General features: G+C 43.7%; 2 protein-coding genes across 2 annotated transcripts in view; one reads left to right on the top strand and one right to left on the bottom strand.

The window, feature by feature from the left end:
• Window positions 1-7,137, top strand: part of LOC120051896 (insulin-like growth factor-binding protein 3) — a 56,604-nt gene extending 49,467 nt beyond the window's left edge. Inside the window, exon 4 of the mRNA XM_038998783.1 lies at window positions 6,933-7,137. Within this exon, the coding sequence (XP_038854711.1) occupies window positions 6,933-7,058 (126 nt within the window). The 3' untranslated portion in view covers window positions 7,059-7,137. The remainder of the gene's footprint in view (window positions 1-6,932) is intronic.
• A 7,458-nt stretch (window positions 7,138-14,595) lies between these two features.
• Window positions 14,596-17,843, bottom strand: LOC120051895 (insulin-like growth factor-binding protein 1). Its single transcript, XM_038998782.1, has 4 exons — window positions 17,221-17,843; window positions 16,813-16,967; window positions 16,247-16,375; window positions 14,596-15,778 (listed from the first exon to the last, which is right to left on the bottom strand). The coding sequence occupies exons 1-4, from the start codon at window positions 17,591-17,593 to the stop codon at window positions 15,668-15,670; spliced, it is 768 nt and encodes a 255-aa protein (XP_038854710.1). The 5' UTR covers window positions 17,594-17,843; the 3' UTR covers window positions 14,596-15,667.
• Between the last annotated feature and the right edge of the window lie 827 nt (window positions 17,844-18,670).

The raw sequence follows: 18,670 nt of genomic DNA, 5'->3' as shown, positions 1-18,670 counted from the left end.
CACACATACACACCTACACACACATAAGCATGCACACGCACGCACGCATGCACACACACACATTCCCAGGACTCCATCATCATTAACCATCTCAGGAACACAATGTTAAGCTCTCTTCCCCTGTCTCGTCCGCTGGTCATAGAAGAAATAGAACCTGCCCCAGAGGAGAGGAGAGGAGCAAGGCAGGGAAGAAGGGAAGGAGGAGCTGTGGTGAAAGAGAAAAAGAGGAAAAGGAATGATGGGAAGGAAGGACATTCTGTGGGCCAAGATGACAGTACTGTGAGAATGGGGTTACCCTATTCCCTTTATAGTGCCTTGGTCTAAAGTAGTGCACGGTATAGGGCATAGGGTGCAATTGCAGAAGCAGACAGAGTCCTGTAGTTGGTGCAGGTATTTTAATTTGTTTTCCTCTCCATAAAGCAGTCTTTGATCCTAGTGCTCAGCTGGCTGGCTGGTGTCTGACTCACTGTCTGACTGGCTAGCTTGCTGACTGGAAGGCTGTACGAATGGATGGTGGGTGGGTGCGTGGGTGGGTGGCTGGGTGGGTGGCTGGCTGGCTGGCTGGCCGGCTGGCTGGCTGGCTGGCTGGCTGGATGAAGGGATGGTGGGTGGCTGGCTGGCTGGCCGGCTGGCTGGATGAAGGGATGGTGGGTGGCTGCTGGCTTGCAGTTGACTGACTGACTGACTGGCTGGCTGGTGGCTGGCTGACTGGCTGGCTGACTGGTTTGCTGGCTGGATCGCTGGATGGCTGACTGGCTGACTAGTTCGCTGGCTAGCTGGTTTGCTGAATGGCTGGCTAAGTACCTGTGGGTGTGTGTGTTTGTGTTTGTGTGGGGGGGCCATAATCAGCTCCAGATGATTTTGAGCGTGTGCCAGATGCCCAAAATAGCAGTGCTCCTTTCCCCACGGCCCTCCAACTGGCCCTGACAAATATTAAAGCAATTCCATGTTTACCATCACACTATTTCACTCTCACTCGCTCACGCCGTATCCTCTCCTCGCTCTATATGTCCGCTAAATCGAAAATTACTTTTACATTTGTATCGCAGAATCTGCCACTCTTCAGCTTTACAGATTGAATAGAACCCTTACTGTAGCACCCTGCAAGCCTGATACACAGATCCTTTCAGAGAGAAATAGAGACACACACGCACGCACATGTACACACACATTCTTGTCCGTGAACGTGATGTTTGAGTTCTGCTGTAGCCTGGCTTGCACAAGATTTTGAATAACATCCAAGTTAAGAAAGGCAAGAGAGAGAGAGAGAGAGAGAGAGAGAGAGAGAGAGAGAGAGAGAGAGAGAGAGAGAGAGAGAGAGAGAGAGAGAGAGAGAGAGAGAGAGAGAGAGAGAGAGAGAGAGAGAGAGAGAGAGAGAGAGAGAGAGAGAGAGAGAGAGAGAGAGAGAGAGAGAGAGAGAGAGAGAGAGAGAGAGAGAGAGAGAGAGAGAGAGAGAGAATAAGGGTGGGTGGAGAGGAGAGAGATAAATTGAGGTCAGCAAACAGGGGAAGAAAGGAGTGGAGCAATAGGACACACACAGTCTGGCAGGTGGCTGTGGAGAAAAGATGTTATTATTACATTAGGGACAGATCGCAATTTACTGGGGGGGAGGGGTGGTCCAAAATAGGGAGGGTTGTCAAACTTTTTTGTTTTGCTTTGGGGAGGGTTGTGTGTTTTTTTCATTGGGCACAGGGGAGTGTTGTGCGTTTTTTCTCTGGTTAATTTCTTCCATCCTGGCCAAATGTCCTCATCAGCTTGCATGCTCCTCTCCCATATCACTGTGTTTTGGCACTTCCCTTATGTACTACGCTTTTCAATGTGCTAACTTTTACTATACCACAGGTCAGTACAGTCTACCAGTGGTCTATCCTGCCCTCATAATGACAGTAGTGGTAGGTGGATTGTTTGTCCAGATCTGCAATAGACTAACTAGCAGTCATACCACACATACAAATATTCAAAGCTGCATACATTTTTATATATGAATCAACAAGAACAAATAGGAATAGCTGATAGGCCGCGGACACGCCAGGTGCATCATTGCGCATGAATGTACAGAGAAGACATTAAACACACAGTTAAAAAAGCTCCCCTATTGATCTTGTTTAGGGACAATACAGTTATCCTACCTAGACTGTAGTAGCCTACAACAGCAAAATGCAATGATTAATTGCATTATTGTTTTCATGTGAGTACAAAATTCTAGGCTGCAGTGAAAATGTCATTTGAATAACGACGCAGAAGCTTTTTGATTTGAATGTTTCAGTCGATTTGGATCAGTCGTGGGTCTACTCTCAATAGTATATACGGTCTAGATAGACGCAATAGCAGGCCAGTCTGGCGGTGTTTTTACTTCTGATACTGAATGTTGCAAGTCATCATTCTCCCAAGTCGTCCTACAATAATGTGGCCACATATCCTCCCAGCAGGCCCAGTTATTCAGGAAAGCTTAACACACGCTCTCAAATCAACTGTATTTGTCACATGCGCCGAATACCGGGGCACCGGTTAGTTGAGGTAATATGTACATGTAGGTAGAGTTATTAAAGTGACTATGCATAGATGATAACAACAGAGAGTAGCAGCGGTGTAAATAACCCTAACCCCTAGGTAGCCATTTGATTAGATGTTCAGGAGTCTTATGGCTTGGGGGTAGAAGCTGTTTAGAAGCCTCTTGGACCTAGACTTGGTGTTCTGTTACCGCTTACCCTGCGGTAACAGACAAAACAGTCTATGACTAGGGTGGCTGGAGTCTTTGACAATTTTTAGGGCCTTCCTCTGACACCGCCTGGTAGAGAGGTACTGGATGGCAGGAAGCTTGACCCCAGTGATGTACTGGGCCATTTGCACTACCCTCTGTAGTGCCTTGTGGTCAGAGGCTGAGCAGTTGCCATACCAGACAGTGATGCAACCAGTCAGGATGCTCTCGATGTTGCAGCTGTAGAACCTTTTGAGAATCTGATGACCCATGCCAAATCTTTTCAGTCTCCTGAGGGGGAATAAGTTTTGTCGTGCCCTCTTCATAACTGTCTTGGTGTGCTTGGACCATGTTAGTTTTGTTGGTGATGTGGACACCAAAGAACTTGAAGCTCTCAACCTGCCCCACTGCAGCCCCGTCGATGAGAATGGGGCGTGCTCAGTCCTCTTTTTCCTGTAGTCCACAATCATCTCCTTTGTCTTGATCACATTGAGGGAGAGGTTGTTGTCCTGGCACCACATGGCCAGGTCTCTGACCTGCTCTCTATAGGCTGTCTCGTCGTTGTCAGTGATCAGGCCTACCACTGTTGTGTCGTCAGCAAACTTAATGATCGCGTTAGAGTCGCGCTTGGCCACGCAGTCATGGGTGAACAGGGAGTACAGGAGGGGCCCCGTGTTGAGGATCAGCGTGGCAGATGTATTGTTGCTTACCCTTACCACCTGGGGTTGGCCCATCAGGAAGTCCAGGATCCAGTTGCAGAGGGAGGTGTTTAGTCCCAGGGTCCTTAGCTTAGTGATGAGCTTTGTAGGCACTATGGTGTTGAACTCTGAGCTGTAGTCAATGAACAGCATTCTCCCATAGGTGTTCCTTTTGTCCAGGTGGGAAAGGGCAGTGTGGAGAGCGATTGAGATTGTGTCATCTGTTGGAGTGGGTCTAGGGTATCCGGGATGATGCTGTTGATGTGGGCCATGACCAGCGTTTCAAAGAACTTCATGGCTACCGACGTGAGTGCTACGGGCGGTAATCATTTATGCAGGTTACCTTCGCTTCCTTGGGCACAGGGACTATGGTGGTCTGCTTGAAACATGTAGGTATTACAGACTCGGTCAGGGAGAGGTTGAGAATGTCAGTGAAGACACTTGCCTGTCGGTCCACGCACGCTTTGAGTAGACATCCTGGTAATCCGTCTGGCGCCGCTGCTTTGTGAATGTTGACCTGTTTAAAGATCTTGCTCACATCGGCTACCGAGAGCGTTATCACACAGTCGTCCGGAACAATCCGAGCAGCTGTTCCTCATGCACCTAGAACCAACCGCTACAATATAGCTTAGATATTTAGCGTTGAAATGTTGTATTACCTTTTATGTGTGGCATAAACATGCTTTAATCTGATCAGGCTACTTCAAAAGTCTCCTGTAGGCATGCGCACGTTCGTCCAAAATAAAATTCCAGCATCCTCAAAATGGCTTAACCAGGTTTCCATCCAACCTTTTCACGCGAGTAAAGTAGCCTACATGTCTGATCAAATGTATCACCACATCATGGGAAAGCATGCAGTTTATTAGGCTTCAGATTAAGTTATGATGAACTTCACAGGGTGGTGAAAGTGCACAGTGATGAGGTTGATGCTCCTTTCAATAAATACCAAGGGTCTTATTCTGGTGACATGATGATCGATGCTTGGCTGCCATCTGACAATTAAGTAGGTCTGCTCATAAGTAGGTCTGCTCAGCCGCGAAGTGGTAGGCCCCACAAGCTCATAGAACAGGACCGCCGAGTGCTGAAGCGCGTAGCGGGTAAAAATTGTCTGTCCTCAGTTTCAACACTCACTACCACGTTCCAAACTGCCCATGGAAGCAACGTCAGCACAATAACTGTTAGTCGGGAGCTTCATGAAATGGGTTACAATGGCCGAGCAGCCGCACACAAGTCCCACGATCACCATGCTCAATGCCAAGCATCAGCTGGAGTGATGTAAAGCTTGTTGCCGTTTAACTCTGGAGCAGTGAAAACGCTTCACCATCTGGGAGTCCGACGGACGAATCTGGGTTTGGGAGAACGTTACCTGCCCAAATGCATAGTGCCCGAATGCATAGTGCCAACTGCAACATTTGGTGGAGGAGGAATAATGGTCTGGGGCTGTTTTTCATGGTTTGCCCTAGGCCCCCTAGTTCCAGTGAAGGGAAATATTAATGCTACAGCATACAATGCAATGACTTTGTAGACTATTCTGTGCTTCCAACCTTGTGGCAACAGTTTGGGGAAGGCCCTTTCCTGTTTCAGCATGACAATTCCCCCGTGCACAAAGCGAGGTCATTACAGAAATGGTTTGTCAAGATCGGAGTGGAAGAACTTGATTGGCCTGAACAGAGCCCTGACCTCAACCCCATCGAACACCTTTGGGATGTTGGGGGCCTAATCCTCCAACATCAGTGACCAACCACAATAACGCTCTTGTGGCTGAATGGAAGCAAGTTCCCGCAGCAATGTTCCAACATCGAGTGGAAAGCCTTCCCAGAAGAGCAGAGGCTGTTATAGCAGCAAAGTGGTGATTAACTCCATATAAATGCCCAGGATTTTGTGATAAGATGTTCCACGAGCAGGTGTCCACATGGTCATGTAGTCAGTGGCAGCTGCTAAGTGGAGAACGGCTCATAATAATGGCAGGAACGGAGTAAATGGAATGGAAACCATGTGTTTGATGTATTTGATACAATTCCACTGATTCCGCTCCAGTCATTATCATGAGCACGTTCTCCCCAATTAAGGTGCCACCAACCTCCTGTGCATGTAGTGTTTTTTAACTGACAAAATAAATCAATCTACCCAAACTATGCAGAGGCAATTTGATGAATGGAAAGAGACATCTGTTACAAAACACCAAAAAGTTTAATGACATTCATAGATTGTCAAGCCAAGCTTTCGGTACTGGGTAAGCCTACAGGGTAGGGAGGGATGTGTTTTCTGTTTGTCCAGATTGATAGTCTATTTATCGTGGTGTTGAAAATGCAAACCATGTCGGTATGTTTTGTTTATTGGTTGTTTGGTGCATAGGCACAGAAACCTGTTGGTGGAAAATTGATTGCATATATTTGATATATTTATAATTATAATTTCCCCCTAGCTGATCATTGTCAGCAACCGGAAGAGTGTGTTAAATGTAAAATATTTTTTACGTTGGGGAGGGGGGTGCGTCATTTTTTTCTGACACCTTGAGTTGGATCAACAATTTATGTGCTCTCCGTGAAAACGCTAATCTGTTTCAAATCGATGATCTTTCCCCTCTTTGTCATCTTTCCCCTTTCTGTCCTCTTACCTCAACCCCTCTCTGTCCTCTTTCCCCTCTTTGTCCTCACCCCCTCTCTGTCCTCTTACCCTCTCTCTGTCCTCACCCCCTTTGTGTCCTCACCCCCTTTACTTCGTCCCTCTCTACCCTATCCCCTGTGTCTTTCTACCCTTTACCCAGTCGGCCGGTCTCCCCCTCTCTCTAAAAGCTCTCTCTCTCTCAATTCAATTCAAGGGATTTATTGGCATGGGAAACACATGTTAACATTGCCAAAGCAAGTGAAATAGATAATAAACTAAAGTGAAATAAACAATAAAAAATAACAGTAAACATTACACTCACAGAAGTTCCAAAAGAATAAAGACATTTCAAATGTCATATTATGTCTATACAGTGTTGTAGCGATGTGCAAATGGTTAAGGTACAAAAGGGAAAATAAATAAACATAAATATGGGTTGTATTACAATGGTGTTTGTTCTTCACTGGTTGCCTATTTCTTGTGGCAACTTGTCACAAATCTTGCTGCTGTGATGGCACACTGTGGTATTTCACCCAGTATATATGGGAGTTTGTCAAACTTGGGTTTGTTTTCAAATTCTTTGTGGATTTGTGTAATCTGAGGGAAATATGTGTCTCTAATATGGTCATACATTTGGCAGGAGGTTACTCTGTCTCTCTATCCCTCTCTCCTCTTTCGCTCTCGGAGTGTTTCTAGGCTGCCAGGGCTAGTTGAATGGTGTTAGTGTGTTAGTCCTTCCCATACTGGTGTTATCTGCCTATGAGATACAGCTTGGTGAAGGCTGCACACGTCTGACAGAAAAAAACTCCCTTTCTAGTTTGTCAAAGTTGAAAAGCGTTTTATATGATAGAAGGTTGGTTGTTATATTGAATTAAATGTAACTATATCTTTCTTTATTTCTCACTCTCTTTCTGTCTCTCTCTCTGCAGTGCCGTCCATCCAAAGGGAGGAAGCGAGGTTACTGCTGGTGTGTGGATAAGTACGGTCAGCCTCTCCCCAGCTACGATGGAAAGGAGAGAGGAGAATCCCAGTGCAACAACCTGGAGAACAAATGAGAAGCAGAGAGAGAATGGATGGATGGAGAGAAAGAACGAAGGAATAGGAGAGAGACTTTTTTTCACTCCGGCACTTCACAAAGCACAGTCAAAAGAGCGCCAGACTGTTGACCTCAGGTCACATGACTGCCGGGTAGGGAAGGGAGGGGGGACAGAGGGGGGAGGGAGGGAGAAGACTGGGGGAGCACAGCCTAATAGGCCAAGCCTTCTGTCCATCATCTACAGCTATCTGCTCTGTGCTATGGGAACCTCCTTCACCTTGTATTGAAACAAGAGAGAGAGAAACGAATCATCTGCACTATTCTTTTAGAGAGAGACGAAGGAGGGACTTTTCCACTGTATTTAAAGTGTGAGTGACTGTGACCCAACTCAACGTGTGGATGTGTGTTTGTGTGTGTATGCGTGTGTAAATGCTGTCTTTCACTAAGATCAGTTTAGAGATGTTAGAACACCCAAACCCAAATCCAGCCCCCTTCCATCCTGTCATGCAGAAACTCCTCCTCTTTCTCAGGGTCCATCATTATGAAGTGAAGGCTTATGGTTTGGCCAGCCTCTGATCTCTTTCATGCCATCTTGGACAACACTGGCCTTTCCCACTGTCTCCAAAGCAACCAGCTTGTCCAACCCGATGTGCTGCGTCACATTTACAGGTTTAGGGGGGAACGAATGGAGACAGTGCCCAATAACGGTGCCTTAAAACCCCACACTGCCCACCTCACCCTCTCCGCCCCCTCTCCCCCCATCCCTAACTCCTATCCCTCCCCTTCCCATAGTCCTTCCTTAGCCTTCTGCAGTCCTCACAGGTGCTCACATCGTTTTACCACCATTCAGCCCTGGAGTCTGGTCTGGTTAGTTAGCTGGTGGGTTCGCCTAGCCTAGCTTAACTGCCAAACCATCACTCCTCCAGTCAGGAAATAAGACCAGCATTGTTGTCATAGCAACTTGGTCCCTCTATCTGCAGTCCTCTTCCTGTTTATGGTGAGTATGGCCGGTTGTAGGGTCCTTTAGCCTGGGCATGCTCGGTGAGACTGGATTGCTCTCTCTTCAATAGGTCCCCATTCTTCGAGCCCAAGCGCAAGCACTTAAAGCACTTTAGCTGCATCCACTCCCCCATATCGCTCCTTGCAGTTAAAGAAAATCTGGACCAATTATAAATAATTAGGTAGGTGCTTATATTTGTCCTGTTTATTATACAAGAGTGTATTATACACGTGAAATTGGAAATGTGTTTTTTTTGCATATCCCTACTCCACCTGAGACACCCTCGGAGAGTGAGGTCAATGCCAGGTCTTCCATTATCAATGGCAACCCTGGATCAATTAGAGTTAAGTGCCTTGTTTACATCAACAGATGTTTCACCTTGTCAGCTTGGAGATTCAAGCTACCAACCTTTCGGACTAGCACAAAGCTCTAACCGCTAGACTACCTGCCTCCCATAGCATAGCAATAATTCTGTACCTTTTCCATAGTGGCAACATTTGACAAGGTTTATAGCACTGTAGAACAAAACAACAAGAACTACAATCAACAATAACAATATATATATATATATATATGCTACACCAGGACTTCAGACAGTGAACTTACTCAGCCTAGTAAATAAACAGCACTCCTCGGAATTTACATTCAATGCAAAGTGTGTTTTCTTTTCATTTATATTGTTCTTGGAGATGCTTGTATGATCTTATGCCAACAACTCCACAAGATGGACACAGCACCAAATGTGCACTTAAGAAGCAGACAGGGGGTCTGAGGAAAGGGGCGTGGTTCTCCTAGAGGTGCTTCCTGCTTCGTCTATGACGCATATCCTGTGTCCAAAATGGCACCATATTTGGATGATATTTCAGATGCAGACTTTAACAGTGGAGAGTGCACGAGAAGGAATGCTAGCCCAGTAGCTTGGTTGCACTGAATCAGCTACAAAGTTACTTTTAAAAAACAACTTCAAACCAACCAACCCGCTGGTACTATATGACATTTTGTTAGAGCACTTCATTTACGGCGAGTTGCAAAAAATTATGTTTAAGCTAATGCCCTGCCTCCTTCCCTGTTATTTGTGTGTCTTCGTAATTATTATAATTTTTTTCCTGTAAGCTATGTGTCTGAATAGACATACAGTGCCTTCAGAAAGTATTCAAACCCCTTAACTTTTTCCACATTTTGTTAGGTTACAGCCTCATTCTAAAATTGATTAAATCGTTTTTTCCCCTCATCAATCTACACACAATACCCCATAATGACAAAGCAAAAACTGGTTTTTAGAACAAGCTCTTTCAGGTTGGATGGGGAGCGTTGCTGCACAGCTATTTTCAGGTCTCCAGAGATGTTAGATCAGGTTCAAGTCCAGGCTCTGGCTGGGCCACTCAAGGACATTCAGAGACTTGTCCCGAAGCCACTCCTGCGTTGTCTTGGCTGTGTGCTTAGTGTTGTTGTCCTGTTGGAAGGTGAACCTTAACCCCAGTCTGAGGTTCTGAGCACTCTGGAGCAGGTTTTCATCAAGGATCTCTCTGTACTTTGCTCCATTCATCTTTGTCTCAATCTTGACTAGTCTCCCAGTCTTTGCCGCAGAAAATCACCCCCACAGCATGATTCTGCCACCACCGTGCTTCACCGTAGGGATGGTGCCAGGTTTCCTCCAGACGTGATGCTTGCCATTCTGGCCAAAGAGTTGAATCTTGGATTCATCATACCAGAGAATCTTGTTTCTCATGGTCTGAGAATCTTTAGGTGCCTTTTGGCAAACTCCAAGCGGGCTGTCATGTGCCTTTTACTGAGGAGTGGCATCCGTCTGGCCACTCTACCATAGAAACCTGATTGGTGGAGTGCTGCAGAGATGGTTGTCCTTCTGGAAGGTTCTCCTATCTCCACAGAGGAACTGTAGACCTCTGTCAGAGTGACCATCAGGTTCTTGGTCACCTCCCTGACCAAGGCTCTTCTCCCTCGATTGCTCAGTTTAGCCGGGCGGACAGCTCTAGGAAGAGTCTTGGCGGTCCCAAACTTCTTCCATTTAAGAATAATGGAGGCCACTGTGTTCTTTGGGACCTTCAATGCTGCAGAAATGTCTTGGTACCCTTCCCCAGATATGTGCCTCAACACAATCCTGTCTCGGAGCTCTATGGACAATTCCTTCGACCTCATGGCTTGGTTTTTGCTCTGACATGCACTGTCAACTGTGGGACCTTACATAGACAGGTGTGTGCCTTTCCAAATCATGTCCAATCAATGTAATTTACCACAGGTGGAGTCCAATCAAGTTGTAGAAACATCTCAAGGATGATCAATGGAAAGAGGACGCATCTGAGCTCAATTTCGAGTCTCATAGCAAAGGTTCTGAATATTTATGTACATTTATTTTTAAAATATTAGCTAAAATTCTAAAAAACTTTTTTCGCTTTGTCATTATGGGGTATTGTGTGTAGATTGCTGAAAAATATGTTGTATTTAATCCATTTTAGAATAAGGCTGTAACGTAACAAAATGTGGAAGCAGTCAAGGGATCTGAATCCTTTCCGGAGGCGCTGTGTGTACTGTACATAAAATGAAGTAAATAAAGAAGTCATTTATCTAAGAAATAATTCAAAGCTGATCCAAACTACGTTTTATTTTCTTATAAAGGATTCAGTGACTTTCCAATAGTAGGGGAGATTGGGGTAAGTCTAGCCAAAGGGTAAGTTGAACCGACCTTGTTTCGAGGAAAATATACACAAAATTAATAATTTGAACAAATATTTAGGAAGAGGTAATCATTTCATGGAGTCTGTGAAGGAAGAAACCACATGGAAAAAGTGGTGAGCAAGTTACGTCCAAAAAACAGATTTTCAGCAAGTCAAATGAATTTATTGTGCTAAACGTTTTATGATGCTTGTATCTAAACCAAAGCACATACTTTTAAGATTGTTCTATACATAATTTGGCGTCTCTATAAGCTTCAATATGAGGTCTTTAACCTAGCATAAAAGTGTGTCCTTGTAGCTGTGTGGGCTAATATAGTAAAAATGTTGCCTTGGGGTAAGTTGAGCCAATGGCAAGTTGAGGCTATTGAAGTGTTTTCTTCCCAGGCGTAACGCAAGGCATTATCGCCGGAATAAGAGGCAACAACAGGGCCTGGCCTACGTTAAAAAAGTACAAAGTGTTGGTTCGAGGTTAAGCCTGTGTTAAACAATGCTTAAAATGGTTAAAAGACAAACAAGTGATTGTGTTTAATTGTTTTTGGGAAATAAAGATAGACATGGTTTTAAAAAAGTAGTGGAAATATTTAATTCAGTACAGAAATTTGCAGGAGGCTTAACTTACCCTGTTCTGCGCCTCAATTTACCCCATACCCGGAGTAAGTTGTGACAAAGACCACTTTTTTTGGAGAAGCTATGTTTTCAAAGCTGTAATGTTTACATGAATACTGATTATTTCTGTGGATACACAACATCCTGAAATATATGTAGATATCTTTGTAAGAAATAATATTATATATTTCCCTTAATGTGTGATTACATTCAAGTGATGTTGAATGTAAAAAATGTCTCAACTTACCCCACTCTCCCCTACCACCAAGTGGAAGTTGATTCTGTGTATTTTGGAGAATATAATTACTAATTAATGTTTATATTTTAATTAACACTCTTTCTTCTGTTTCTCAGCAGTATCATTATTTTGTAAACTCCGTATATCTCCGGGTCTGTTGCCCACGGTAACTATCAGTCAGTCACTCAGGCACTCAGGTCACTGGTCTGTCTAATAGGTGTATAACAGAGTTGGGTCATGATTGTTTCAATGCACTCAATACAGTATTCTAAAATTCTTAATGAGGAAAATGTTAATTTCAAAATGTTAACTTCCTGAATTGACAATGTGGCTAAACCCAATCCTGTTGTGTTTTCCTATGGGTCTGTCATCCAGTGGAACTCTCTGTCAGTCAGTCGGTCACTACTCCACTACTTCTCTCTGTGCACGCCAATGTGCACGCCAAGCCAACATGCACGCCATGCCATTCTGTCTCAGTCTGGGTCCACTGGTCACATAAGAATCTCTCTGTTGTTCACGGGTAATTGTACTTTTTTTTAAATGTATTTATTTATTCAAATTGTATCATTTAAAGAGTTTTGATTCTTTAAAGAATATAAGCTTTTCATGTTACTAAACTAGAAAATCACACAGCTTTTCTTTCCTTTGAGAATGGAAAATTATTTTGTTCAAATATAATGTATATTGAACATATTTTTTAAATAAAAAATAAACACAATTTGTATTTACTGTTGAATGGCTTGAGGGCGTTTTTACGAGTCAGGCTATATTACCTCAGAGAGCTGAGTAGTACATTCAGCACTCAATACTGTCTAATTCAGAGTTATAGTAAGTAGGCCTACAATCAATAAATTGTTTACATCAAATGTTCGAACAGATGGGGAGACAGTTGGCAACCAAAAAGATGACCAGAGGAATGTTTTTGGATAGTTGATGAAAAGGTTCAGAGGTTCTGTTTTTCTCATCAAATCTCTGTCTCTGTCTCTCTCTCTCCCTCTCCCTCCCTCTCTCTCTCGCCCTCTCTCGCCCTCTCTCGCCCTCTCTCGCCCTCACTCTCACTCTCTCTCTCTCTCTCTCTCTCTCTCTCTCTCTCTCTCGCCCTCTCTCTCTCTCTCTCTCTCGCCCTCTCTCTCTCACTCTCTCTCGCCCTCGCCCTCTCTCGCCCCCGCCCTCTCTCTCTCTCTCTCGCCCTCGCCCTATCTCTCTCTCTCTCTCCCCCTCTCTCTCTTTCTCTCTCTCCTTCAGCCCTGGAATGTGGCAAAGACGATAGATAAAGCGATAGGTCAATTTGTAAAAAACTTAAATGAATGTGGTGGTGCCAGGCAGGCTGGCAGTGGGCACGTTGGGGACGTTGAGGGAAATACCTGCATTCAACCAAGACAAACAGAGAGCGGGTCAAAAGGCAAAGAGAGGAGAGAGAGAGAGAGAGCGGACGGGCAGGGCTGAGCTATGACTCTCTCTAGCCCTATTTATACCTGGTTCAAGCATGTAGCCTTTTTTACAGATCTTGTCCATGAGGACACTGATTGTGTCCTCATTTTTGTCAGTAGACAATTAAAAGATGCATTGTGATCTGATTGTGATCAGATCTTAGAAGTGTAAACAGACAAGATCATGTCAAGATCAGGACAAAATCAGGACGAAGGACGCATGTTAACGGCAGGTATAAACAGGGCTTCTGGTAAGGGAGCATAAAGACTGATTGATTTATTGATTGAATGTATTTGATCATTAAAAATAATAGGCTGCTCCAGCCAAAGACAACATTACATACATTAATGATTGAGGATAAAAGCACAAAGCCAGAAGGCTTATTTTCAATGTAGTCTTGTTTGGCAACACGATGACCAAGATAACATATTTGAGGTTAAACGTTTTAATTAAATACATCTTCTTTTTTTACAACACATCTCAATTACAAAAGTGTACATGAGTGAGCAGTCAGTCACTTTGGAATAATCTCTCCCTCTCTCTCTCTCTCTCATAATGCGTTCATGTTATATAAAGAACAGTGATGGCAGTCAGTAAAGAGAGGTAGGTCAAGGTAGACACCCATCAGAACAAGGGACAATGCAGGAGCATTACCCATCATGCAATTCTGCAAAACCCACATTGAGTTTCTTGAAAGGTAAGAATGTCCAAATTAGTCGTTTTCTGCATTCACTGATGTAGCCGAGTGTCATCATGTATGAATCATATCAGAAATAAAAACAAACAAAACCATGTCAGTGAACATGAAAAACAATTAAAAGTCACATACTATTTAGAAATCCTTCTAAAATGAATTTGGGTCACACAGTGCTTTTGTTTGGTTCGTTTCAAAAGTAAACCACCAGACAAACTTCTAAAGACCTGGACCCAGTTTCCCGATAGCGATGGAATTTAGTCTTATGAGTGTTTTAAGGATGCATTTTTCCTGCAACGGCCAAGGTCATTATAATTATTCCACAATACTGACAACGGATCAGCTCCTAGAGAGATAGTATCACCTATGGCTGTGTTACGCTCGTCGTTTGAATGAGGAGACCAAGGTGCAGCGTGGTAGGCGAACATCTTATTTTATTTAAAATGAACACTGAAAAATAACAAAATACAAAACGAACGTAAAGTTCTGCAGGCTACACAGCAACTATACAAAATAAAGATCCCACAAACTAAGGTGGAAAAAAGGCTGCCTAAGTATGATCCCCAATCAGAGACAACGATAGACAGCTGCCTCTGATTGGGAACCATACCAGGCCAACATAGAAATACAACATAGATTGCCCACCCTAGTCACACCCTGACCTAACCAAATAGAGAATAAAAAGGCTCTCTAAGGTCAGGGCGTGACAGGCTGCAAATATTGAAGTGGCTTATTCTAATTCTTACCCTATAAAGTAACCGAAAGGTTGCTGGATCGAATCCCCGAGCTGACATGGTAACAATCTGTTGTTCTGCCCCTGAGCAAGGCAGTTAACCCACTGTTCCCCAGGCGCCGAAGACGTGGATGTCGATTAAGGCAGCCCCCCGAACCTCTCTGATTCAGAGGGGTTGGGTTAAATGTGGAAGACACATTTCAGTTGAAGGCATTCAGTTGTACAACTGACTCACTATTCCCCTTTCCCTTTCCCTTAATAATGCACTGTCAAGATTTGGCAGATCACATGTTAGGCTACATATCATGAGATATATTGAGGCAAAATGTACCAAATAGCAAAGCAAAACTCAATTGAATGAACATGAAATAGATTTCAATATCATTGAAATATAGGCCTATGTAGAACATACTGTAGGAAGGCTATTTATCTTTTAACGCAGTCATCTCATTTTTCATTTGAAGGATCTTTTAATCGTTTGCTTGTTTGTAACACTAGCAAAGACATTGGCAACGTTCTGTTTGTAGTCAACTTCGTTGTGAAGTTATCGGCGGTCACAGAGAGACAGATAAACATCTCGATTCTATGTTCAGCAGAGCTCTTCTGTGTATGAAGTGAAAAACACATCTAACGACACAGCTGTTCTATGAGTGGTCTGAGGCAGTCGGTAAATAATGAGTGTTTTCAAGTGCAGCTTTAGTAATGATAGTTTTGGGAAACAGTTCGGAGATTTAACGATGCCCCTATGAATGTTCTGAAGATTAACTTAGCCTTAAGATGCTTTTGGAAAACTGGGCCCAGAGCAACATGGAGTAACTCAGGGCGTCGATACATATATACACTTTATACACTGATAATAATGCACAAATAATAATAATGATAATAATGAAAATAAGGCTAAATTATATAAATATTAAAATACAATTACAAATGGATACATACAGTACATAATGTGAAATAAGTAAGGCTGTAGAGTTAAAGAAAATGCATTAAAATATAAAAATCTCCTTTTCAGAAAAAACATGGATTTTCTCTTTGGTTGGGAGGGACGGGATCAGGATTCAGGGATTGAAGGTCAGGGGTCATCAGTCCCACAGTGATAGTGTGTACCTGAATATCAAACACCGCCATGGACAATTAATAAATAACAAGTATCAAAAGAAAATCAGTGGTTTACAGTGTGTGTGTGCGTGCGTGTTAGTGTGTGTGTGTTCTGCATCAGTGGTTGATCTCTTAAGAACAGTCTGCATCTCCAGACAGATCAGTGGATCCTGGAATCTTCTTTCCATTCCAGGAGGACACACACCAACACCTGCCTCTCTGTCCATCAAGAGACGACTCACACTGGTGAGAGAAAAGTAAAAAGAGAGAGAGAGAGAGAGAGAGAGAGAGAGAGAGAGAGAGAGAGAGAGAGAGATATTAGAATCCCTGGGTCTTTTTTACACAACTTAACCACCTGTTCAGATATGCTATGACCCTCATCTGTGTGCAGCCGCAACCTACAGTACGAGGTAAACACACACCAACTCCAAGACACGAATGTACAGGAGCACACACAAAGAGGCACACACGCGTGTATAGTCACACTGCGCCAAGGCAATGACATCAAAGCGAATATAGCTGAATGTGCTCAAAGGTGTAAACATTGCTATACAAATCTCTGCCTGAATACACATTATTCTTTATGGAGCTGTAGTTGGCACAATATTGGCTGCACACACACACACAACCAGGTGAGATTATTTGACACTGACAGGAATCATGAATTGGGCACCAATGCCAAGTGCACACACACAGATAAGGTATATCTACCTGTTTGGCTTTGAAGAGCCCGTGTTTGTCACAGTTTGGCAGGTAGAACCTGGCCAGTTTGTCTCCTAGCTTCTGTTGTGACTTAGCGATCTTCTCCAGAGCTCTCTGCAACTCCAATTGACAGGGAGCCTGGGAGGAGAGAGAATGGGGGTCACTTACTTGAGATGGGGACTTTCTGTATATTTGGGGACTTTCTGTTTATTTTAAGTGTTTTATCTATGTTAATTCGCTTCTAAATGCGTCTCTGAACAGGCTACATGGGTGACATACTAGATAGAGTATCTCACTAGTCATCTAGAGCTGCTGTTCTATCCTATCAACCCACACAGTCAAGGCCTGTTGTGGCAAAACACTGGTAGCCTATTTAGTCAAATAGTTCCATGATAGGTCATAGGTAGGCTAAAGAACACACATACGCACGCGCGCACACACACACACAAACTTCAAAGGCACTCGAACGCCCCCTTGCGGTATGACGCTTAATACCCACCAACAAACATCCTTTGGTTTTAAGCATATTAAATTATAGTTGCAAAACGGCTACTAAATGTTCCATGATCGCTCACCTGCTTCGCCAGTTTCTTCCTGATTGCGCTGACTTTGGCTTTCATGCTCTCCTGCGCGTCCGCGGCAGACGGGGGATCGAAGGACTTGTTGTGGCCAGGAGGGTAGCTCGTGAAGCAGGGGCCTGAGTCTCTGGGAGCGTCCACCTCTCCTCGATCTGGAGAAAAGAGGGAATGAGAGTGTCAAGAAGGGAAAGGGCAGAAATCACAGTATTGCACTTCTGCACAAATACATTTGTAAATTATGAATAATATGCCATCTAATTATTATTAGCCTATCATTATCAATCAGCTATTAAAACGATAAAACACATGGGCTATTATTATCATAGGTCTATTAAAGATATATGACATATATGCAATGTATAAGCTATCTATAGGCAAAGCATTCTGCAATATGGGGTTGAATACCTGGGTTTTGGGGAATAGGGCTCGCCATGCACACCGCCTGGCTGCGAATAAGGGAGTGCAGCGGCTGGAGGTCGCCGGGTATTGGGGTGCACCTCAGTCCATACCCGCATGGCGCCGTGTAGATTCCGCACAGTTCCCCCGTCATCAGGGCGCAGACAAGACAGCATCCGCAACCCGGCTCACTCAGAACCTCCACACAGCCGTGCGCCACCACTGGACACTCGCTCAGCTTCTCCGGCGCGCACGGGGCGCATCGGATCGGCTCTTGCGCTAACACCGGGGACCCCAACAGAGACCCCAGTGCCACCGTGACCAGCACCGAGCAACATACCGCTGCTGCCACCAATACATTTTTCAGAAATAATCCACTCATTGTAAACGGAGAGTCTGGTAGACTAAATATAGAACAAGGAATAAAAGTAGTTATCAAAGGTTAGGTAAAGGACACATAACCAGGATTCGTTTCTGTTCCTTAGTTTCTATCCTTTCATTTTGGAAAAATGACTAACTACTCCAGCCATATTTATACCAGGGTCCTCGTAAAAACGTTTGAGGCATCGGCGTTATGAATGATTTCTGAAAAGAAGGTGTACTGATCTGAGGGCTTCTGATTGGCCCGCGTTCGTCCGATCAGCGAGCTTATTTCAATACAACAACACTTCAATATTTATATTGGAACAGACGGTGCCCACATGTCGCGCTCTCTGTACACTGAAAAAAATAAAGGTAGTTAAAATGGTTCTTCTTCAGCCTTAAGGATCGGAACCTTTTTTTTCAATTTTCGCCTCAAATGACCTACCCAAATCTAACTGCCTGTAGCTCAGGAACTGAAGTAAGGATATGCATATTCTTGATACCATTTGAAAAGAAATACTTTGAAGTTTGTGGAAATGTGAAATTAATGTAGGAGAATATAACACATTACATCTGGTTAAAGATAACACAATGAAAAAAACATGCTTTATTTTCTTCAGCTTTGAAATGCAAGAGAAAGGCCACAATGTATTATTCCAGTTTAGGCGAAATTTAGAGTTTGGCCACTATATGGCAGCAGTGTATGTGTACATTTTAACCTGATCCAATGAACCATTGCATTACTGTTCAACATGTTGTATCAAGTCTGCCCAAATATGCCTAATTGGTTTATTGATATATTTTCAAGTACATAACTGTGCACTTTCCTCAAACAATAGCATGGTATTCGTTCACTGTAATAGCTACTGTAAATTGGACAGTGCAATCAGATTAACAAGAATGTCAGCTTTCTGCCTATATCAGATATGTCTATGTCCTGGGAAATGTTCTTGTTACTTACAACGTCATGCTAATCACATTAGCGCATTTTAGCTCAACCATCCCGCGGGGAACACACCGATCCTGTAGAGGTTTAAGGTTCCTTGGATAGCTTTTCCTGATAAAGAACATTTGAGTTAAGTGTGGGGTTCTTGAC

The sequence above is a fragment of the Salvelinus namaycush genome, chromosome 8 (genome assembly GCF_016432855.1).
Source record: "Salvelinus namaycush isolate Seneca chromosome 8, SaNama_1.0, whole genome shotgun sequence".
NCBI lineage: Eukaryota > Metazoa > Chordata > Actinopteri > Salmoniformes > Salmonidae > Salvelinus > Salvelinus namaycush.
This window is presented reverse-complemented; position numbering and strand designations above follow the sequence as displayed.

What these genes read in the sequence shown, in the direction of transcription:
- LOC120051895 (XM_038998782.1), bottom strand. Translation starts at nt 17,593, where the DNA reads ATGAGTGGATTATTTCTGAAAAATGTATTGGTGGCAGCAGCGGTATGT. An exon ending in CCCTATTCCCCAAAACCCAG is followed by an intron (nt 16,968 to 17,220) that starts GTATTCAACCCC and finishes TCTTTTCTCCAG; the next exon opens with ATCGAGGAGAGGTGGACGCT. An exon ending in GGCTCTTCAAAGCCAAACAG is followed by an intron (nt 15,779 to 16,246) that starts GTAGATATACCT and finishes TTCTCTCACCAG; the next exon opens with TGTGAGTCGTCTCTTGATGG.